The sequence below is a fragment of the Schistocerca piceifrons genome, chromosome X (genome assembly GCF_021461385.2).
Source record: "Schistocerca piceifrons isolate TAMUIC-IGC-003096 chromosome X, iqSchPice1.1, whole genome shotgun sequence".
Taxonomy (NCBI): domain Eukaryota; kingdom Metazoa; phylum Arthropoda; class Insecta; order Orthoptera; family Acrididae; genus Schistocerca; species Schistocerca piceifrons.
In genome coordinates this window covers 337,551,713-337,575,947 of record NC_060149.1, presented here as the reverse complement: position 1 = coordinate 337,575,947, position 24,235 = coordinate 337,551,713, and the positions used below count along the sequence as shown (strand labels likewise).

The 24,235-nt window shown below is 45.4% G+C and overlaps 1 protein-coding gene across 2 annotated transcripts in view; it reads right to left on the bottom strand.

Annotated features, from left to right (window-relative positions):
• The window catches only part of LOC124721183 (plastin-2), a 233,724-nt gene that overhangs the window by 142,935 nt on the left and 66,554 nt on the right, over nucleotides 1-24,235 (bottom strand). The window contains exons 1-2 of one of the 2 annotated variants that reach the window (XM_047246022.1): nucleotides 3,940-4,027; nucleotides 390-554 (exon numbers count right to left, since the gene is read on the bottom strand). In XM_047246022.1, the coding sequence (XP_047101978.1) occupies nucleotides 390-554; nucleotides 3,940-4,008 (234 nt within the window). In that variant the 5' untranslated portion in view covers nucleotides 4,009-4,027. Of the gene's footprint in view, nucleotides 1-389; nucleotides 555-3,939; nucleotides 4,028-24,235 lie in introns of those variants that run through there. The other variant, XM_047246023.1, reaches the window with a different exon arrangement.

Below are 24,235 nucleotides of genomic sequence, written 5' to 3'. Positions count from 1 at the left end.
GGCCACAGAAAAATTGCATTACCTTTCATTGTTTAGGTACGTTACATGGTTAATTGAATTACAATTGATTTCAGGTCTTCCAGCAGATTTGCCTTATGAAACCACGAAGAACAACCAGGGCACTAAATTGTGGTTAAGCATGGAGTAAAAGAACAATGTCACAGATGCATTTTCACGAAAATATCTATCCACTTAAATCACAGGATCATAACTTGCATAACCAGGAATGAAATGTCACAACAGTCTGACTGGGACGATACTTCTGCTTGTACCTGCCTACTGTCACAACTACACAGTATATCACTCTGCATTGTAGCATTATTTTATGAACGACTTTCCACAAGCCACCTAATCACAGCAACAAACAAATAATAATGTTGTACAAATACCTTCTCAAATTCATCAAAGGAGAGGCGGCCAGAATGGTTAGAACCACGGCTGTTAAATTCTGCTATTATTTTTCTAACTTCCCATCCAGGAATTTTGAATCCGCAAACCTCCAGGGCTTCTCGTAACTCTGACAAATCAATGAAACCATCTCCATTTTTGTCGATCTGTAACAACAACAAAAAATTATAAATCACTCAATGTACAAACCTTAACTTAATGATTAATTATATATCATGTAATACTGTGCTTAGTATCAAAACAAGAACAAGACAATAACACCGAAAGACAATGAAGCCAACTGTTACTAAGGCATAATGACAGTGAGATTAATCTAAGTTCCCCTCTACATTTTACTTGTTTTTGCCTACTTAAGTTTGGCTGCAAGTGTTTCAGAAATAAAGCACTTAGTTAATAATAATAGGAAGGCAATATAGTTTCAAACCACAGACGGAATTTTAAATTTTTAAATTCTTTCTAAAAAGTCTGATTGACTTATTTACATGCTTCTTGAAAAGTACATTTGTTATTTTATTAGCCTATTCTGAATGTTTCCAGCTATCTTCTGCTTATAAAACAGAAATCTTTCTGTAGTCCTGATTTTCAACACCCATTATTTCTCCTTAAATAATAGGAAACCACATTTACCAAGGAAGTGAACTTAACCATGCTTTGAATACAGTAAACACAATAAATTTGTGGATGGTTCATAATTGTGTAAGCATGATATGATTAGTATCGAAGTGCACTGCTTCTGAAGCATCCATGGCTAAACTCCAGTAGACAAAAACTAATGTTTTTCTGAACATTTTAAGTATATTTTGGTTAATGGATAAACTCAACTGTGAACTTTCACTCTGTCACAAGCCAGAAAGAAACGAACTTTAAGATGAGGTGACTTCCATTCAGAATTTCTCCTTCACCTTTTTTGAGAAAGTTTGGCCATTTATTATACAAAATGGAGTTTAAGTGCTGCTGAGCAGCCCTATTGGACACTTTCTGCCTGATCTGAATGATTGTGTCAAGCGTCACAATAGCATATAATCACACCAGTACAAAGAATACCTATTCCTCTTACACAATTACAGGTACATTTTATAGGGTTGCACTGTAGGGCTCATGAAGCTGAACAGCATTCATGGAGTGCTGCACATATGGATCACAATATAATTGTGTGCTGCCTTTTCACTGATGGTTCGTGGAACAGTAACGCATTCAAAGACCAGATTCTGGATGGCAACACATCAAAATTACTGTGACTGCCTTTTATGGTCTGCTCTGGTTATCACAACACCATCTATGGAAGAGCTCTGGAATTATTTAATACCTGAAGTTTAAATGTGGGCCATCAGAAATCACTTTTTGGCAGAAGAATTTTAAGCTTGAGGTAGAAATTGCAGGTAAGTCAAAGTGCGGATGATGCAACTGTGACAATGGTAAGTTGGTATTTTATGCAGTCACGTAAAAATTCTGAAAATATCCGTTCAGATTATTACAGTCTTTAAGACAACAAGAGTTGTGTCACAGGACCCATCATTCATGTTTCAGCGGGTTTTCTGTTAAATTAACTTTATAGCCTTTTCACTTCCCTGAATTCCTTTCCTTTGAAATAGTGGACTTTATTACAGTGTCACCTCATTATACTTTTTGCACAGTCTGCATTATCTTCAAGATGCATTTTTATATCTAACTAGTGGATACAATTTACAAGGAAAGTAGTAGTGCTTGACTAAATCTGAGTAATAATATTGACACCACATACATTTACACCTGGAAGAAAAAGTGAAATGACCACAGAGCAAACGTATCTGTGACACTACTGTCACAGAAAGAGTACTGGTTCAGAACGAAACACACAGGAAGCAATTAGAATTAGCCTTTTTAATGGCACTGCCTGAGTTATTCCACAATTTGCCCCAACTGATTTAGGAACATTTATTAAATCAGGTTGGTGAGGTATAGATTTGCCCATGAGAGACAGAACGAGAGCAGAGAGCAAGAGATTCCTACCAACATGCCTAGAATTTGCTTGTGTAAAGGATTGCAGCAAGTCTCAGATACACTATCTGAGACATTATTAGTATATAGAAATGAAGTTGAATATACTGTGTTTTATGAGTCATGAAATTAATTAAAAGATAATCTTTAAAAATGTGCAAAACCATGTCAAATCCATTAAGTGTTTCTTCTAGTGTAGTTTGGTTAAAAGTAAAGTTAAATACCCTATTTCAGCTAACTACACATAGGAGGCTTACACTGGAGTGCTATATTTAAAATCATCTGAAGATCAGCATCATCAGAGTAGTGAAGATACTCATCAGCTGCAGTTATCAGAAATTGTCTTCTTGTCCCCATTCTTTGGCATCATACAAAGTGGTTCAATATGCTAACCCAATTCTGAAGTCACATAAGACTTGCTTAGTTTGAACTCAAGCCACTAGAAGAATACATTTATTTCACAGACCTCACAAATGCTTCTCAGGATTCTAGCAATAACTTAATTTTAGGTTAATTGTCACAAATTTAATATTAAAACCTTTAATCTCTTTACAAACTGACTTCTGCATACACACTGAAAACTTGACAAATATTTCAGATGATACTACTATATGTTGAATAAGACAGCAGCATTAAAGCATCCAGTTTTTAAAGACCTGTCATGGAAGTGTGGTTATCCCATATTAACAAACATTTAAAGTTTAACTGGTTCATTCAATCCACCATTCGCTAAGGATTTTGAAGAACCTCCCACAATTCTGTCATTCTCCCTCAATGAACTGTGTATCAGTTTTATATTAACTGTTGTTATCTAACATCCTTCCCAAAATTTTTCTCAGTAACTGACATTTTTTAACACACAACAATCAAAACTGAAGATTTAAAAGCACGAATACAAAAAGTAAGTAAATCAAAGTCTACATAAAAGTTGTACAAGACTGCTATAATGGGAAATACATTTACTTCAATTTGGTTATGAATAACAATGCTCTTTTTATAGTGGGAGTATACTGTTATTCAGGTTAATAACCACATTTTGACAGTCTTTTGCACAAGCCAAAATACATTATGTGACACAAAAATGTTACATCAATCATAGTGTCAAGCTCACTCTTAAAGGCTTTGGTGGATGATATAGGTTACTTAAAGTACAGTTATTTATCATACTGCACACATTCTGATTAACAGTGTTGAGTTGTTTTTCATAGTAGTAAAGCTGATCTAGTCACATTGCAAAGAATGTTTGTGATGACCATGGTAAAACTAATATCTAGGAACCAGTGGCTGTGAGGAGGCTGAAGTGCAGTCCAAATTAAAACGATACCAAGTTTTAGTTCTGCCACACAACTTATATCAAGAACGAAACATGACTGTACCACATATAATCTGTGTGAGGAATAAATTTTAAACTGGTCTGATGAACAACGGTCAATTAGTAAAGATGACTGAACCATCTGAAGGATTTTAACGACAACGTTATGTGAACGCATTTCCTGATCTGAGCCGAAAGGTTCCCACGCATTTTCCGTGCGCTGAGTAATAAAATTAACTCACGCGAGAAAAGAATTCGTACGCGTCTTCGTCTAGCTCGTCGAATATGGAAACGTAACCGTTGCTTTCCATCGTGCCCAACGAACTGCCATCTACCACCTATTTGCTTCTGAGACAGGTATTTCGTCCCGTGCTGATAACCACTTACGTAAGCTGATAAAGGCGACGTCACGATAGCAGATTTTGTACGGAATGCATCTTTCATACTTTTCCGTTATAGCTATGAACGATTAAAGACTGTCCCTTCCGCTGCCAACTCTAAGTGGAAATTAATTTGTTTGAGAAATAATTTGATTGTCGCCAGTACCACTACGAGAAATTACTGTTTCTCCCTAATTAGTGGGTGTTAATATATCGGCTAATTTATGAGAGGCTGTCTCAGTAGCCTACAAATCAAATTGTTATTCTCTCTACATATCTACGTAGATTACTGAAGATACACAGCATCAACCAGGAAAAATACATTTGCTAGAATCCACTGAATAATTTCAGTTACTGAAGACTAAATCAAATAATTTAGTAACCAGGGGAACTAAATTGGTTCTAACTTTATCATTAAATAAGTGATAAAATAGGAAAGCTATGAGAATACGCCAAAACTGGAGCCTCCACTAAAACGATTATTGAAAAAAAAAAAAAAGACAGCAGCAGTCCAACTAACCATCTTGTGATGTATTTCTCGAACTTTTTCCGATGGCTTGGGACAATAATATTTCTGCTCCCGGTATTTTATTTATTTAGTTTACTACACTCCTCGAGTCATGCCACCGACTCACCTTATATATGGCTCCACGATTATTAGCCCAAACGCTGGAAGAAGAAATATTGCTGTCCCGGAAGCATGACTGAAAGATGACGGCATAACTGTCTATGTAGAAACACACAGATGACATAATACATCCAGATGTAAACATCTGAATTAACATGATTAAAATAATGTGCCATTGCTAAACGGACGCGTATAGCGTGCATAATTATTTTCAGGAGAAATGCGCATCATTCGTCATGCAGTGCTAGCTAGACTCCTTTCCGCCAGCAATGATAGGGGACGGTATCTGCATCGGATTACACAGGCGCTCACGAATGCTCGAAAATGTTGAAGGGAGTAGTACATGTTCAATTACGAGCAGTCTAACAAGACGTGAGCTGGTCGAACTGCAGGGTCGCGCTGCAGCCGCTATATTGCACACGACTGGATCCCCGACCGCTGTCAGCAAAGTGTAAACAGTGAAAACTGAAAAATTAATTTCGTGTGCATAAATATATATTCCTAAGACGCACGCATTGTGTACAACGTCGGAAGATAGCTACAAACACACTTTTAAAGCTCCCTCACATAGTAAACTGTGCATCTAGAAAGCAGAAGCATTTAGCTAGCTAGGCATTTGCAGTAAGCTGCAAATCTTATCGCCGGAAGAAATTAAGGGAGAAACCTTGCTAATTCTGGAACCAGTCAGCCTACAGCAAAATGTGAGAGCCCAGCAAATGCTAACGCGGTGCTAGTGAAAACTCCCTAAGACAAACGACTACGCATTTTGTGAACGGTTGTGCGAAAATATGCAGAAACTAGTGAACTGAAAATTTTTTGTTCCTAACAACTTCCACTATGTATGCAGACGAATTTTTATGGTAACGCACAGAGGAAAATATTTATTACTGTACAAACTCGTCTGTAACTAGTGCGGTCACCAATCCTACAAAAAGGGTTCTTGCAGCTCACTGTTTACGATCATTTTGAAGTACTGCGAAACCCGATGTTCTCTACGAGAAATGTTCTCAAAAATTACTAACCCTAATACTGGTTAGATGCAGTTAGCTTGGCAGCTATCCTCATTTCAACCTAGCTTCTGCATGCTGTTTCACCAGCGATCGTCCCAACGCACTCTCACTCAGACCTGCTCTTGTGGTTCCTACCTTACACCATCCCATCTACAAGCATTTCCAGAAACGACTCGTGCAATTGTCAGTGTCCATCCATTCTATCTGGTCGAGTCATTGTGTTCTTTATTAGCCATTTTTTCTAATTAAAGCGTTCCAGGACAGCTTCATTCCTAGCTCCACATCTACACAGATACTCTGCAAATCACATTTAAGTGCCTAGCACAGGATTCATCGAACCACCTTCACAATTCTGTTATTCCACCTTCACAATTATCTCTTATTCCAATCTCATACACTGCGCGGAAAGAACGAACACTTATCTTTCAGTACGAGCTCTGATTTCCCTATTTTATCATGGCGGTCGTTTCTTCCTATGTAGGTCGGCGTCAACAAAATACTTTCGTATTCGGAGTAGAAAGCTGGCGATTGGAATTTCGTGAGAAGATTCCTCCGCAGCGAAAAACGCCTTTGTTTTAATTATTTCCATTCCAAATCCTGTATCACTACAGTGACACACTCCCGTATTTCGCGATAATACAAAACGTGCTGCCCTTTTTTGCACTTTTTCGATGTACACTGTCAATTCTATTAGGTAAGGATCCCACTCTGCGCAGCAGTATTCTAAAAAGAGGACGAACAACCGTGGTGTAGGCAGTCTCCTTCGAAGATCTGTTACGCTTCGTAAGAGTCCTGCCAACACAACGCAATCTTTGGTTAGCCTTCCCCACAACATTTTCTGTGTGTTCCTTCCAATGTAAGTTGTTCGTAATTGTAATTCCTAAGTATTTAGTTGAATTTACGGCCTTTATATTTGACTGCTTTATCGTGTAACTGAAGTTTAAAGGATTCCTTTTAGCACTCATGTGGATGACCTCGCTTTTCGTTATTTAGGGTCAACTGCCAATTTTCGCACCATATACATATCTTTTATAAATCGTTTTGCAAGTTGTTTTGATTTTCTGATGACTTTACTAGTCAATAAACGACAGCGCCATCTGCAAACAATCAACCCATCCGATCTTTTTAGTCTCCTGTAAACACATTTATACAGCCACTGATCGAAGCTGCTGCCGCCGCTGCACATATAGCCGATGAGGCGTCGTCAGATAAAAGTAGCGGCAACGAGTCCGGTAACCCAAGATTTCGTCGCTGGGCAGTCAAAGTGGGACAGTGCACCAGAATATGGGCCACTGTCAACCGGGCGCCGCACTGACACTCAGGCGGGTCTTCACGGCGCAGGAGGTAACCGTGGGTCGCCAAATGGCTCTGAGCACTATGGGACTTAACTGCTGAGGTCATCAGTCCCCCAGAACTTAGAACTACTTAAATCAACTAACCTAAGGACATCACACACATCCACGCGCGAGGCAGGATTCGAACCTGCGACCGTAGCAGTCGCGCGGTTCCAGACTGTAGCGCCTAGAACCGCTCGGCCACTTCGGCCGGCCGTGGGTCGCCAAAGCGTGGCCAATGCGGAGCAGGCAGAGGACAACTGATTCCCTGCGAGAGGCCCACATGGAAGACATTCGTAAGTCTCCTTAATGACACGCAGCTTGTTGTGTGTACTGTCATGCTATTCCGTCTCCCAAAGCCGAAAAACCCTTCGGCCTAAGTCAGAACGCAGGTTCAGAGATACCAATCTCCAGAAGCGGTTTCCACGTAGCTTGTTTGGCTAGCTTGTTTGGCTAGCCTGTCGGCAAGTTCGTTGCTTGGGATGTAGACGTGTCATGGGGTCCACACAAATACCACTGAACGACGGGACCGGTCCTGGGCATCGACGGACTCCTGGATGGACGCTTCCAAATTATGGCGAGGGTAGCACTGGTCGATAGCTTGTAGGCTGCTCAAGGAGTCAGTACACAGAAGAAACTACTCCCCGCGGCATGAACGGGTATACTGAAGCGCATGAGATGGCCACCAGCTCTGCAGTGAATACAATGCAGCCAGCGGGCAAGGAATGCTGTTCAAAATGGCCTTTGTGGACGTAGGCGAAGCCAACATGACCTTCAGCCATTGAACCGTCGGTGTAAACGGCTTCAGAGCACCTGAACACGTCAAGAATTGAGAGGAAGTGACAGTGGAGAGTGGCAAGTGTAACTGAGTCCTTAGGGTCATGCGAAAGGTCCAGACGAATCTGCGGCCTAGGTGTACACCATGGAGGTGTATGCAGACAGACCTGGATGGGAGGTGGCAAAGGAAATGACCCAGACAGAAGGGATCGCACGCGAACCATAATCGTTAGCCCTGACCTGGACCGCCGATGCGGGAGATGAACTGCCGTGGGTGGAAGAAAGTGAAAGTAATTCGGATGCTCAGGAGAACTATGCTTGTGTGCAACATAACTGGCGAGCAGATGTGCGCGTCGGATCTGCAATGACAGCCTCCACCAGGACACTGGTCACCGGACTCTTTCTAAAAGCTCCCGTCGCTAGGCGAACGCCACAGTGGTGCACTGGGTCGAGTACACGCAACGCTGAGGGCGCACCGCCACAGTGGTGCACTGGGTCGAGTACACGCAACGCTGAGGGCGCCGCCGAACCATAAACCACACCCCCATAGTCAAGAAGCGATTGAACAAGGGCTTTGTAGAGCTGCAGCAGAGTAGAGCGATCTGCACCCCATTTGGTGTTGCTCAGGCAGCGGAGGGCATTGAGGTGCTGCCAGAACTTCCGCTTAAGCTGATGATGGTGAGGTTGCCAAGTCAATCTGGCGTCGAAAACCAGTCCTAAGAATCAATATGTCTCCACTACAGTGAGTGGATCGTCATGGAGGTAAGGTTCTGGTTCCGGATGAACGGTACGACACCGACAGAAGTGCATGATGCATGACACACGCCTTAGCGGCCGAAAACTGGAAGCCGTGGGCGAGAGCCCATGACTGCGCGTTGTGGATGGCTCCCTGCAGGCGCCGCTCAGCAACACCAGTGCTGGTGGAGCAGTACGAAATGCAGAAGTCGTCTGCATACAGAGAGGGTAAGACAGACGGCCCTACAGCTACTGCTAGACCGTTAATGGCTACTAAAAATAGTGAGACACTCAATACAGAGCCCTGCAGGACCCCATTCTTCTGGATATGGGGGCAACTATGGGAGCATCAACTTTGACATGGAAAGTATGGAGCGACAGGTAATTCTGGATAAAAATTGGTAGTGGGCCCGGAGACCCCACCGTATAATGGGGCAAGGATATGATGTCGCCAGGTGGTTTCATACACTTTACGTATGATCAAAAAAGACAGCAACAAAGTGTTGGTGTCTGGAAAAGGCTGTTCAGATGGCAGAATCGAGGGACACAAGATTATCAGTGGTAGAGCGACCCTGGCAGAAGCCACCTCGACATGGAGCCAGTAGGTCACGTGGCTCCAGGACCCAACCCAACCGCCGACACACCATACGGTCCAGCAGCTTAAAACAACGTTGGTGAGGCTGACAGCTATCCACATCAAGCGGATTTTTACCGGATTTGACCACCGGAACGATGGTGCTCTCCCGCCATTGCGATGGAAAGACGCCATCGCACCAGATCCGGTTGAAGATGACAAGGAGACGGCGCTTGTAGTCAGACGAGAGATGTTTAATCATCAGACCGTGGACCGATCTGGCCCAGGAACTGTGTCAGGGCAATGTGCAAGGGCGCTGACGAGTTCCCACTCTGTAAATGGGGCGTTATAAGGTTCACTGTGGTGTGTAGTGAACGACAGGAGTTTCCTTTCCATCTGCTGTTTTAGGGTGTGGAAAGCCGGGGCGTATTTCTCCAACACAGAGGCTCGAGCACAGTGCTCGAGCACAGTGCTCGGCAAAGTGCTCGGCAAAGTGCTCGGCAAAGTGCTCGGCAAAGTGCTCGGCAAAGTGCTCGGCAAAGTGCTCGGCAAAGTGCTCGGCAAAGTGCTCGGCAAAGTGCTTGGCAAAGTGCTTGGCAAAGTGCTTGGCAAAGTGCTTGGCAAAGTGCTTGGCAAAGTGCTTGGCAAAGTGCTTGGCAAAGTGCTTGGCAATCGCGTTTGCGTCGGTACAGAGCACGCCACTGACTATAACGCCAGTGACACCTGTTGGGGTCTGGTACCCAAAAAGACATCTGCGTCCAGACCTGGGAAGGTGACTTATGGCACGCAATGGTCGACAAGTACCTCTCCCAACACTCCTATTTCCGTCGTTTTATAAGCAGGCGAACGCAGGCAAGGAGCCACTTAAAGGCTATGAGGTGCTCCAGGGAAGGGTGCTGCATATGTCACTGTACAGCTCGTCGACGCTCTTTAATGCATCAACGATTTCCGGCGACCACCAAGGCACTGTCTTTCGCCGCAGGCACTCTAGAGAACGAGGGATCACGTTTTCCGCCGCAGAAATTATCGTTGTAGTGACCTGCTCAATCATAACATCGATGGCACCATGTGGGGGGAGATTGAATCCTGAATTACAAGAACCGTGGCGAATACAGTAGTGTGTCAGGTGGAGTTTTCGTTTATGTCCTGAACTCTGTATGTAGTGAACCTGTACCCCTTCAAACTCCTTTTGAAGTTGTGGCTGACAGGATACGGACGTCGCAGGAAATAACTGTCTGCAACGTATATCTCCCTCTAGATGGTGTGGTACCCCTGAATGTATTGGCTGCACTGATACAATTACTCCCTAAACCTTTCCTACTTTTGGGAGATTTTAACGCCCATAAACCCTTGTGGAGTAGCACCATGCTCACTGGCTGTGGCAGATACGCCGATAATTTACTGTCCCAACTCGACCTCTGCCTCTTAAATACTGGGGCCGCCACACATTTCATTGTGGCTCGAGGTTACTCGGCTATTGATTTCAGTTTGCAGCCCAGGATTCCTCCCATCTATGCACTGAAGAGCACATGACGACCTGTGTGGTAGCGACCACTTCCCCATCTTCCTGTCACTCCCCCAGCGTCATGCTCACGGACGCCTATCCAGGCCTATTCTAACCCGCAGACCCTCAGCGGGGGTCTTCGTGTTTTACTGTCCCTTTTAATACATATCAATGAAGCATATATAGGCTAGACTCATTTGAGGAAAAAACGCACGCACGCGAACAAAAGCGCGCGCGCGCGCTAGTTGATAGCTCCATGAGGCTGTTCGCACACGATACAGTTGCCTCTAAGAAGGTAGCAAACGCCAGAAAGTGAAGCAAACCTGCAGGAAGACATGCACAGCATCGATGGTTGATGCAGTGAGTAGCAGCTGATCCTGAGTGTAAATGAATGTTACGTATTACCACTCCCTGCAACAGGTGTCGGTCCTCTGCAAGTCTTCCTGCTCTTGGCTAAGTTTTCTAGCGTTGCAACTTCTCTGTAGACAGCAGCGTCATCCATGAAATGACCCTTACAGCATCCGACATTCTACACTAGGTCATTTGTCTACATTTTGAAAATTAACGATAGTATAACATTCCCTTAGGATGCACCCGAAGTTGCTCTTACGTCTCTGAAGATTTTTCTCCATTAAGAATAACATACTAAGTTCTGTTCCCTAAGCACTCTTCACAATCCAGTCAAACAGATGGCCTGATAAAAGTTTTTGTCAAGTATCCGGCAAACTGTAGGAAATGGAGCTGCCTGGCTGAGATTCATTGGAAAGATCTTAAGGAAACATAATTCATCCACGAAAGAAGTGGTTTATACACTCCTGGAAATTGAAATAAGAACACCGTGAATTCATTGTCCCAGGAAGGGGAAACTTTATTGACACATTCCTGGGGTCAGATACATCACATGATCACACTGACAGAACCACAGGCACATAGACACGGGCAACAGAGCATGCACAATGTCGGCACTAGTACAGTGTATATCCACCTTTCGCAGCAATGCAGGCTGCTATTCTCCCATGGAGACGATCGTAGAGATGCTGGATGTAGTCCTGTGGAACGGCTTGCCATGCCATTTCCACCTGGCGCCTCAGTTGGACCAGCGTTCGTGCTGGACGTGCAGACCGCGTGAGACGACGCTTCATCCAGTCCCAAACATGCTCAATGGGGGACAGATCCGGAGATCTTGCTGGCCAGGGTAGTTGACTTACACCTTCTAGAGCACGTTGGGTGGCACAGGATACATGCGGACGTGCATTGTCCTGTTGGAACAGCAAGTTCCCTTGCCGGTCTAGGAATGGTAGAACGATGGGTTCGATGACGGTTTGGATGTACCGTGCACTATTCAGTGTCCCCTCGACGATCACCAGTGGTGTACGGCCAGTGTAGGAGATCGCTCCCCACACCATGATGCCGGGTGTTGGCCCTGTGTGCCTCGGTCGTATGCAGTCCTGATTGTGGCGCTCACCTGCACGGCGCCAAACACGCATACGACCATCATTGGCACCAAGGCAGAAGCGACTCTCATCGCTGAAGACGACATGTCTCCATTCGTCCCTCCATTCACGCCTGTCGCGACACCACTGGAGGCGGGCTGCACGATGTTGGGGCGTGAGCGGAAGACGGCCTAACGGTGTGCGGGACCGTAGCCCAGCTTCATGGAGACGGTTGCGAATGGTCCTCGCCGATACCCCAGGAGCAACAGTGTCCCTAATTTGCTGGGAAGTGGCGGTGCGGTCCCCTACGGCACTGCGTAGGATCCTACGGTCTTGGTGTGCATCCGTGCGTCGCTGCGGCCCGGTCCCAGGTCGACGGGCACGTGCACCTTCCGCCGACCACTGGCGACAACATCGATGTACTGTCGAGACCTCACGCCCCACGTGTTGAGCAATTCGGCGGTACGTCCACCCGGCCTCCCGCATGCCCACTATACGCCCTCGCTCAAAGTCCGTCAACTGCACATACGGTTCACGTCCACGCTGTCGCGGCATGCTACCAGTGTTAAAGACTGCGATGGAGCTCCGTATGCCACGGCAAACTGGCTGACACTGACGGCGGCGGTGCACAAATGCTGCGCAGCTAGCGCCATTCGACGGCCAACACCGCGGTTCCTGGTGTGTCCGCTGTGCCGTGCGTGTGATCATTGCTTGTACAGCCCTCTCGCAGTGTCCGGAGCAAGTATGGTGGGTCTGACACACCTGTGTCAATGCGTTCTTTTTTCCATTTCCAGGAGTGTATATACACGAGAGAGAGAGAGAGAGAGAGAGAGAGAGAGAGAGAGAGAGAGAGAGAGAGAGAGACGTTGTTAGTCAGCCGTTGTGCATCACAGAGACATTTACCAGACATTTTAAGACAGTACAAGAAGATTAAGACTATTTTACTTCTGTCATGTACGTTTCGTGAAACAACCACAACGAAAAGTCAGAAAAATCAGAAGTAATAGGGAGGGTTACCAACCATCATTGTACCCACACAAGTGGGAGTGGAATAGGGAAGAAGGGTAGGTGTGGGTGGGAGGGGGGGGAAGGGATATAGTGGTACCAGGCGTACCCTCTGCCACATGCCGTAAGGTGGCTTGTGTAGTTTAGACATTATGATATCACGGTGTAATAATCCCACAGAAAAACCTAGCTGGGTAGCTGTGTGGGTCACGTGCCGCTCTCTGGACAGGGATGCTCGCCGACCATGGATCGAATCCGCCTGAGGGATAAATGGCGAGGGTCTGTATGCCAGCCAGCCTGGATGTACATTTTAAGCTATTTCCGAAATTCTGCACGATTGATACATATTTACGGAACTCCTCCCACCGGAGGTACGAGTCCTCCCTCAGGTATGGTTGTGTGTACTTTAAGTAGTGTGGAAGTCTAGGGACCGATGACCTCGGCTGTTTGTCTCTTAGGAATTTACACACATTCTAACAGTTTTTAGGGAACTTATGCTCACACTCACATGAATAACACGACAGGCAGACTTTTAAGGTACACACACTTCGTCCTGGGGAGGGAGGGAACAGGGGGGTGATGATAGGAAAGGTATCCGCCCACCCCTTAAATTAAACATGGCAAATCCATTAATAACCATGCTGACCCAGCGCCAATACGGGACGGAGGAGGAGGAGGAGGAGGAGGAGTAATTATCTTGTGTAAGCCCGTGGACAGGTACTGAGAAGGTATGTTGGAGGACCTTGTTGATTTTGTGTATTTTTGAGGAGCAGATGTGTGGCAGCTTTATATCAGAACCAGAGTTTCAGCCCTCCATGCTCATGCGATACACAGGCTGGCGGGACGATACAGGTAAGCACAGCATTCAGGGCAAGTCCGGGCAGCTTGATGTGCCTCACTGGCAAGTAGTTTCCTGAGATCAGCGGGTCATGCTCTGCGGTTACTCACCGGACCAGCCTGTTCCTTATTCTGCTGAAGACGACGGACGGTTTATCCAACGAGCTCAACATCGTTGTCATTAGTCCCTTCATCTTCATCCTTTTATCATCCAAAAGAAAAGTTTCACGAGTAATACAGAGTCTGATCAAGAGCAGTGCATGTCACAAATAATGACCTCCACCAAACTCATTAAAAAAGAAAAATTTAATGCACTGTTAAGTGATAAGGACAAATTCTAAGATTCCTAGTACAGTAAGGTAAGACTTGCAGTTTACATCTACACTGGGGTGGAGCTGAGTCAGTATCTCCAGAGGGTGGAACAAGCAGTAAGACGTCAGTTGTAGGGCTACACGGGTGCGAGCACATTTTGTTTGCGCAGGTTGCCTACATCTGGGGCAGGTATGCACTCAGAGGCAAACCTATTCTTCTTCTTGGATTGACAGGTACTTAACCTACAGTTCTCTTTTGCTGACAGGTCATTGACCTATTGTTCTCTTAAGTGGTTTTCCATGTCACTGCACTTAACCTATTGTTCCCCATCCCCTCAGGACACCCCCAACCCTCATTGCTACAGGTACACTTTCAGGTCAGTTATTTGAATAGACCCCACTCTCACTATTATCAATTTGACTGGCTACTTAATTAAATTGATCAATTAATTAATCTTTCTGGTGGGAAAGTGCCATGCCCTCTGGCGGGAAGTTCAAATTCCATCAGGTTGGCAACCTCTACAAACCTAAGAAAATGGCGGGAAAGAAAGGGCACTTGGGCTATCTCCACTAACTTAAGTCACCCGACTGCCACCTCTTCCTAGGGATAGGTGGGGAAGAACTTTACCTGTGCTGGACTTAACTGTTTTGCATGCACCAGTCTTTATTTACACAATTAGAGGCAGTACCACCATCCAGTGTTTTCGCCACGAGATCTGGACTCCAACTGACCTAGTACACAGTACTGCCACCAGAGGGCACAGTAGTCTGTTCTGTGATGTAATCCAAGATGGCGGGGAAAATGGCAGGAAACAGTGTGATCACCATGGGCTCCGGAATCCAACTGACCTAGTACACGGAAGCGCCACCAGAGGGCGCTGTCATCCCTTCCATGATGTAATCCAAGATGGCGTTCTGTTGGTGGAGAGGAAGGGTCGCATAACGGGAAATTCAAGCGTATATTGTTTATTTATAAAAAAATCAGTTTGTAAGGGTTTGATTTCTCTTGTTCATCATTCTCTGCTATTAGGAAATATGTAGGTCTTGTAAGAAGTAATTACATGGAGCCCCATGTCACCCACATTTCCTTAAAGTATTCTACGCCTTTGATACCAAATAAAGTAATTAGTTGTCCTCTCATTATTTTCTGGTACACTTTTCGAATTTTACATGCTTTTGAAAGCCATTTCTGGCGAATTATTTTTTGTCACCCACCATCACTTAAACTTTTGTGCTGCGTTTTACATAAAAATTATGCAAATTAGCCAAGTGTTCTGCACTTCAGCTGCTGTTCTGCTCCATTCCCCCAATCATGCACACCTCCCCCCTTAACAATTTTACTCCTAACACCACAATGATGTAAAAAATTTATGAAAATTAAATCGATATTTTTCACTTGCATGGGGTAGTTTTTTTTTTAATTCGCAGCATCTTATTGGTCGGTGAAATAAATAGAATACAGTTTAAACAAAAGATCGCTAATAAAAAAACACCCCACTATTCGGCACCCGGCGCGCTGCTGCCCCTGGCCCCGACCCCATCCCAGCTGCCGCAGCCGCCGCCACAGCATCGCTCTGGCGTCCACGGACCGCACTCCCACAGGCTAGCGGGCTAGGGCTGCAGCAACCCGATTCTGCAGCTTCTCCGCCACTGCCATCACGTTCTCGCCGATCAAGTAAGGTACAGCACACACCCCGGTCCACCTCGCCACAAACTCCAAGGCGGGCTCACACATGTCCCACACACAAAACGCCTATGGGCAGCAAGTGTGTGTGTCTTGTTGCTGACGCTATACCTATGTGTACTGACATCACAGACCGCGCTATAGAAATTGTTCCAGAATAGCACAGATTGCTTTCTCCCTAGTGATCCTAACGAAACATACGAGACATGTCCAGCCGTGCGTACCTGCCCCAGTATGACTGACACCTCACCGCAAAATATCCGCGTGGCGAATCACCATGTAAAAGGTTTTCAATGTTATTCTGATGTCACATGGCTATGTAAAATACGAACCGAGTCGACCTCTCGGAAATTGTAGTGTCCCAGAAATAGTTAATGCTCGCTTTCTTGATGTCTCAGCTTGTATGCATGGAAATTCTTGTCCTAACAGAAACTGTTTACGAAAATAGCGAGGAGTAACCCAGCAATGTATCACAAGTACCGTCTCGATGTAGTGAACATACAAACCCTTTTACATCATTCATACCTACACCAGGAAGACAGACAGCATCGTATACACTCCTTACAGCACTACATATCTCCCCCCCCCCCCACCATTTTAATGGTAGACTGATGATGCATTCTACACAGGGGGAAGTTGCGATCCTTAGCGGTAAACCTGTCGTTCATCAGAGGACTTCCATCTCATGTGTGATGAAACGTGACACTTTCCTCTAAACGAACTTTGATTTATGATATGTACTCCATCCCACTGTCGCATCTTGGGTGTAGAATAGGGACTTCAGCTTCATAACTAAGTTAGTAAAAGGTGCTTGTGAGGCACTGCAATACCCGTGTAAACATTTGCCAACAGACATGCTATTTACAGACTTAGTGGCGCAATTACTTTTAATACTCACATGTTGGACGCTGCTGCTATGCATTTATCTGTTTCCTTGTAAGAGGTTTTCGCCGTTACTAACGATCATTTTATATAGGGCTGATGCAGGCATAGTATAATTTTCGAACCGTGATCGGATGTGAGCAGTGGACGTTATACATCTCCGGAAAGCTATATTGTACTCTTACCACACAGAGCCAATGTTTTAAGGAAGTAGTTTATTTGTTTTACAGTTTGTTACCATAGTTTATGGTACAGAAACCTGCAAGAAGGATGTATGTCATGCACTTTAAATATATTTCGTACACTGGAATATTAACAGCGCTACATTCCATACGACTGATAGATCAGAAATGAAAGCGATCTAATATTATGACCCATTTTAAGTGCAGAAAGTTGTAGCCTTAGAAGTGCATGTGTTTATGTTCTCTCTTACCAGTGCCTTCCAGGTAATGATCCTAGACTCTAGAACAATACTTTTAGAGTTGATAGCTTGGTTGATTTACGTAAAAATGCATCGAACTTCATCTGTCTGCATAAAAATCAACTATTTCTTGTTCTTCTTAACCGTCTGCTATTACATCACGACACTTTCAAATCTGTTACTATACACTGATAAGAGGTGCTAACGTCCTCAACATGGGCACATCTTGAGAAATCTTGTGTACTTGGATGGGTGAAAACTCTGATAGCTCCATTCATTCACGAGACGTTGAGTGTAACAGCCTACTTCTGGTTGGTTGCAGATTAATCGGTAACGGTGCTGCGCGGCGGGTTAGTCAGTGACAGTGTGAGGGGGTCTTTCACACTCTAATTTTACCGTAAGACAGCGAGAATGCTCTGTGACTCCCATACGCAGAGAGAGAGAGATATTATAAATTAAGCACTATGCTCGAGGTTACAAATATGTAGAGTGCTGCCCGATATCCTTTGATGGTGGATGTGTGCGAGAATTAACAATGAATAGAGGTAATGCATAGTCATCTATCCACGTTCGCAATGATACTCGCAAAGTGGAGAAGGGGTGGTTTAGCTATGATACTGGAATTGGGAAACATGCTGTCGCATCATTGGTCTGTGTTGAAATTACTGTAAAAGTGCTAAAGTTGTTCGCACTATCAACTGTGATGCTTATTATTAGAGTACATCGATGGTGTCTTTTCCATCTCATCCGTCCACTGGCACGCTGTTGGTTACGACATAATGATTGACTGATGTCGCTTCTTTGAGTAGAAGAAAAAGTTTTGGGGGATGGAGAACACCTTCTGGGGTGGATAGCACCGAAACAGTGATCACGTACATGACTGCAATATGATGAATCAGTCGAAATGGAACGTATAGTCATCAGCTATTCCATGACTGTGACAGAGGAGTTTAAATGTTGAGCTCGTGAATCACTTTCAGACTGTAGTTTTGAAATCATCCACAAGGCTGCAAAAACTCACCCAATTTGCTTATGTTGTAACTCTTATTTAAAATCATCCAGTGTTTGTGGTGTGTTATGGTAGCCATAGTAACGATATTATTTACATTGTGCGACATCTAGTTCCCTGCGAGAGGCTGTGAATCAGAATGTCTTAATGTCAGTTTAGAACATGACACAGACTTCGAAGTCATGGCAGAAAAACAAAATGTAATGCAGTGTACAAAGCGCGTTACAGCAGAAAAACTAATGTTTCAAACAACGAGACAGGGCCACAGGAAGCATCTGTTACTATTTACAGTATAGTCTACGGGATACGATCATCCTCCTGCAGTACAGGCGATGAAACCTTAAACTAGCCTCTGCAGTGGATCAAAAGCTGTATATTTAATAGGATCGTTCTGCACCGGTAGCAGCAGTTTCACAGGTAAATTCAATGACGGACACGGTGTACTGTTAGGACTGCTAGGAGGAATGCTATTCTGGGAAGCATTGCAACATCTCTCTCTCTCTCTCTCTCTCTCTCTCTCTCTCTCTCAGCACTTGACCCACGTCGCAGCTGTGTGTCATCGTGTCAGTAACAGCGCCTAGATGAGTTCTATATCAGATGAAGTTAGTGGAGCTTTTATAGTTCATAATTTTTCTCTGTTGGATGGTACAGAATAACGATGATAGCATGTTGGGCTGATAGATGTGTATGGACTCTGATCTTCTTCGGACTGTAGTATCTGTATCTGGTTTGGAGACGCACCACAATGTGCACATTTCCACCGAATGGTCGAAACACTGTCCTCTTGCACTAACTCACGTCATTCTGTTTCTACACGGGTTGCAGTAGGTGCTGGATATGGCTCTCTCCGACTTCTGCTCAGTTCAGACTTAAATTGGAACTATCAGATGCGCAAAGCTGCAGAAATGGGAGCAATTGCAGGATGCGTAGAGACTGATTGAAACCACATTGGAATTTTACTGTAGCAGATAGGTTCGAGAAAGGTGACTCGTTTCGAGATATGGAAGCGCCAGAAATATGGTATGGCAATGAGACAGAATACGTAACAAATACTGCCGAAATATCTAGTGGCGGTGGCGTGAGAGAGGGGGGAGGGGGCTGCAAATACCTATTTCATACCACGCTCCTTAGCCGAATCACTTTCAAAATTCGATGATTTTATTACGAGGGCGCATCTGGGGCTATGTGTAACCGCACTGCTGGTGTGATAACACACACTCCTACAATCACCGTCCCGGTATTTGTCTGGAGAAACCAATTCATTTGGAGGTAATGCCATACCTTGATTTATAAAGCCAGTATAGTTTTTAACATGGATACTCGTGTGCACCTGTAGAACCAAGACCTTTTGTGACAGTAACATAAAAGTTGTTGCGATGGTTTTTTTAACATCTGGCTGATTACGTCTCTCTAAGACACAGTGGTAGTCAGCATTATTATGTATCATATGTATTCATTTATTGGCGAAGTACTATACTTAGTAGTAGTAGTAGTAGTAGTAGTAGTAGTAGGGGATGCGTGACAGGTTCATCTTGAGCACCAGCCTTATAATGTATGTGTGAGTTCAGACATGTGCAAAGGAGATGACTGTGGAATACTGTGATAGCAGAGGGAAGAGTATCTAAACCGATAACGATGGTACAGATATTTCTACACTCCTGGAAATTGAAATAAGAACACCGTGAATTCATTGTCCCAGGAAGGGGAAACTTTATTGACACATTCCTGGGGTCAGATACATCACATGATCACACTGACAGAACCACAGGCACATAGACACAGGCAACAGAGCATGCACAATGTCGGCACTAGTACAGTGTATATCCACCTTTCGCAGCAATGCAGGCTGCTATTCTCCCATGGAGACGATCGTAGAGATGCTGGATGTAGTCCTGTGGAACGGCTTGCCATGCCATTTCCACCTGGCGCCTCAGTTGGACCAGCGTTCGTGCAGGACGTGCAGACCGCGTGAGAGACGCTTCATCCAGTCCCAAACATGCTCAATGGGGGACAGATCCGGAGACCTTGCTGGCCAGGGTAGTTGACTTACACCTTCTAGAGCACGTTGGGTGGCACGGGATACATGCGGACGTGCATTGTCCTGTTGGAACAGCAAGTTCCCTTGCCGGTCTAGGAATGGTAGAACGATGGGTTCGATGACGGTTTGGATGTACCGTGCACTATTCAGTGTCCCCTCGACGATCACCAGTGGTGTACGGCCAGTGTAGGAGATCGCTCCCCACACCATGATGCCGGGTGTTGGCCCTGTGTGCCTCGGTCGTATGCAGTCCTGATTGTGGCGCTCACCTGCACGGCGCCAAACACGCATACGACCATCATTGGCACCAAGGCAGAAGCGACTCTCATCGCTGAAGACGACACGTCTCCATTCGTCCCTCCATTCACGCCTGTCGCGACACCACTGGAGGCGGGCTGCACGATGTTGGGGCGTGAGCGGAAGACGGCCTAGCGGTGTGCGGGACCGTAGCCCAGCTTCATGGAGACGGTTGCGAATGGTCCTCGCCGATACCCCAGGAGCAACAGTGTCCCTAATTTGCTGGGAAGTGGCGGTGCGGTCCCCTACGGCACTGCGTAGGATCCTACGGTCTTGGCGTGCATCCGTGCGTCGCTGCGGCCCGGTCCCAGGTCGACGGGCACGTGCACCTTCCGCCGACCACTGGCGACAACATCGATGTACTGTCGAGACCTCACGCCCCACGTGTTGAGCAATTCGGCGGTACGTCCACCCGGCCTCCCGCATGCCCACTATACGCCCTCGCTCAAAGTCCGTCAACTGCACATACGGTTCACGTCCACGCTGTCGCGGCATGCTACCAGTGTTAAAGACTGCGATGGAGCTCCGTATGCCACGGCAAACTGGCTGACACTGACGGCGGCGGTGCACAAATGCTGCGCAGCTAGCGCCATTCGACGGCCAACACCGCGGTTCCTGGTGTGTCCGCTGTGCCGTGCGTGTGATCATTGCTTGTACAGCCCTCTCGCAGTGTCCGGAGCAAGTATGGTGGGTCTGACACACCGGTGTCAATGTGTTCTTTTTTCCATTTCCAGGAGTGTATTTCCAGAGCCACTGCCCTCAGCAGGGTGTATTTCTGATACTTCACTCATTGTCAAATGTCCTTCAATTGAGACCGCAATCCTAACATTTAGTTGTAAGTACATGCATAAAATATTTATGAGGGTGGTTTCTTAGGATGATGGTTTTGCCTCTATGTGCAGAGTAGGTTACCTGTGCACAAATTATTCATGTTTTCCATTAACGGTAGGAGCTGTCAGAGTGGAGAGGCCTGTTGGAGTGTACGAATGTAGATGAATTAACCGTGTTGTCCTCTAGACGACCAAATAGCGAACTAATACTTAGAATATGTTGCACAGCTTCGTGATAGCGAGGAAATTTGAGAAGATTGAATAAGGTGTGTGTTTGCGCTGGACCGTTATTCCCTCCCATGTAAATTGTTTGGTTGACTGCTTCTGCACATTTCGCGCCTTTATTTAGTTGAGGTGTGTACATCTAGCATGTGGAAGACACGTTTTCCAGTTCTCTAGACATGAGAAACACCTAAGTTGACCTAGTAAATTGTAGGGATGATTTAGAATCTGCTACATCACCGATATTGGCATTCGCGAGTAGAAATATCCGTTTGCTCTTTTTTTCCGAGTAAAATGTCTTTGCACACGGGATAAGTTTCTAGTTAGTGGTTTACAGAATGCCACACCAAGCTAATGTTTCGGGTTTCTAGAGAAAATTTCCAGTCTATATCTTGGGAATTATCAGTATGATACTGCTGTGTGCAAACTATACGAAAATATATTTGTTCTTCTAATCCCAGAATCTGGAAATGGGTGTAGGAAAGCAAGCAAGGAAGCAGGGAATCATGTCCAGACCAGAAAAAGTAACGCATTTGTGCCGGGAGGGAGGGGGGGGGGGTTGGGGAGAGGGGGGAGGCCGAATTTCTGGAACAGTTCTGAGGGCACTCTGGTCACCTGCCGGGGATGGATAGCCGCCGACCTCACAGGGGAATACCTAGTGCTGTAACAAGTGCATACAAGGCTGTCTTAGTGGTACATGTACGAATGATATAAAAGGGCCGATTTTGTATGTTTACTACATTGAGACGGTATGTGGTGATATTTTGATGGGTTGGGGATCTGTTTCGTGTTCTAATATTCAAGCTCCTGTCCTCAGTGGGAGGGCAGTGTAATTGAGTAAGAGTCTTTCTGTATTTGACTAGATGTAGGGCACGCTGCAGGGTTTAATTGCTGGTGCAATATGGTGACCTGTACAAAATACAATCACAATGCTCTATTCATTCACAATACATCCTTTGTGCTGGGACGTAGGAGCATGTACATACTGATTCGAAAAAAAATGGGGGGGGGGGCAAGGTATGCATGGAAAGTTCTGAGAAAGCAAGTGTTAAAAGACAGGATGAAGCAGGCAATTCATCTCTGGTGGGGATGCTGTCACTCGCCACTGTGGCATTAAGACATCTCCAGACCTGTAGCTGTACGATACCGAAAATTCTGGCCATTTTTTTCTCTTCTGTATCACATTGCTTCGAAGGACGACGCCGGAAGCCTCGTGCAGCGCCGGGAATTTCGTGAGCACATCGGACAGCGCAACGGGTTGGTGAACCGACTGGCACCGTGCACGCCTCTAGTCAGGCAATAGGTACCTTTCTTCGATTCTCTCGAGATTAATGATAATCAGATCCATTAGTTTCTCTTAAACGCATTTTAATTTTTGTTCTTACCTAAGCTATCCGAGTGTTTAATGATGAATGTCTCACGCTGCCAGCTACCTGTTCCAAAAGGCAATTACTCGCTCTTTTGTTAGAAAGCTACTTTTTTCCTGCCGTCCTTGCTTTCTTAATGCAAGTTTTTCTCCGACTTACAGGGCTAGTAGAAATCGAAAGAAGGTCAACGCTCCGGTTTGTGTCTGGAGGTCCGCGCATAATGCAGACAGTTTTTATTAAAGAATACTCAGTCTGCTTCGGTTTTTCCTTTCGCTCTTGTCGCAGGGCGTGTACTCTGTATTTCCTGATAACGTTTCATCCTCTTTGAATTCTTACTATTCACACGTGCTTCCAGACTTACATAAGGGGTGTTCAAAAAAGAAACGAGCCAGAGGCATAATTACAGAAAGCAGTACCTATATGTTAGAAGTATTGACACTGACTTGAGCACTTGTCCCACTGTGACAAGGCGGTGAATGGCTGTCTCATAAAATTCCCGGGGCTGCGATGTTAACCAGTTCCGCGCGTACAGCTGGACATCGTCGTCCGAGGTGAATCGTCTGCCCCTCAGAGCCTTTTTAGGGGGACCAAAAATGGCGTAATCACGGGGAGAGAGGTCCGGACTGTATGGATGGTGGCCGAGAACCTCCCATTTGAATTTCTGCAGGAGTGCCGCGACTGTATTAGCCGTATGAGGCTTTGCATTGTCGTGAAGCAGAATGACCCCACGGGTGAGACTGGTCGTTTTGATTTGATGGCTTGGCGAAGGGTGGTCAAGGTTTGCGAGTAACGCTGGGCATTCACTGTTGTCTCGTCCGTGCTGCAGGCCATCTTGGTCAATGAAGAACGTCAACATAACCTTTCCTGCACTCGTGTGGACGGCGACGTCCAGCCGTACATGCGGAACTAGTTAACATCGCAGTCCCGGGAATTTTATGAGACAGCTATTCACCAGCCGGGGTCAATACTTTAACATATAGGTACTGCTTTCTGTAATTATGCCTCCGGTTCGTTTCTCTTTGAACGCCCCTTATATTTCTCCCCTCTCAGGGTTGTAACCTCTTTCACCACCCGGCACAAAGCTACTGATCTTCCTATGTGTCAGTTTCTTCCACTGGTCACTCGCGTTGAGCTCTGAGCAGCAACGGTATCTCAATGTTCTACAAAATACAGGTCCCGAGATGGTTGCCGATCCTCAAGTATGACTATATCTTTGTTCATTATACCGGCATTTGTATGTTGTTGAGATATTAATGGTCA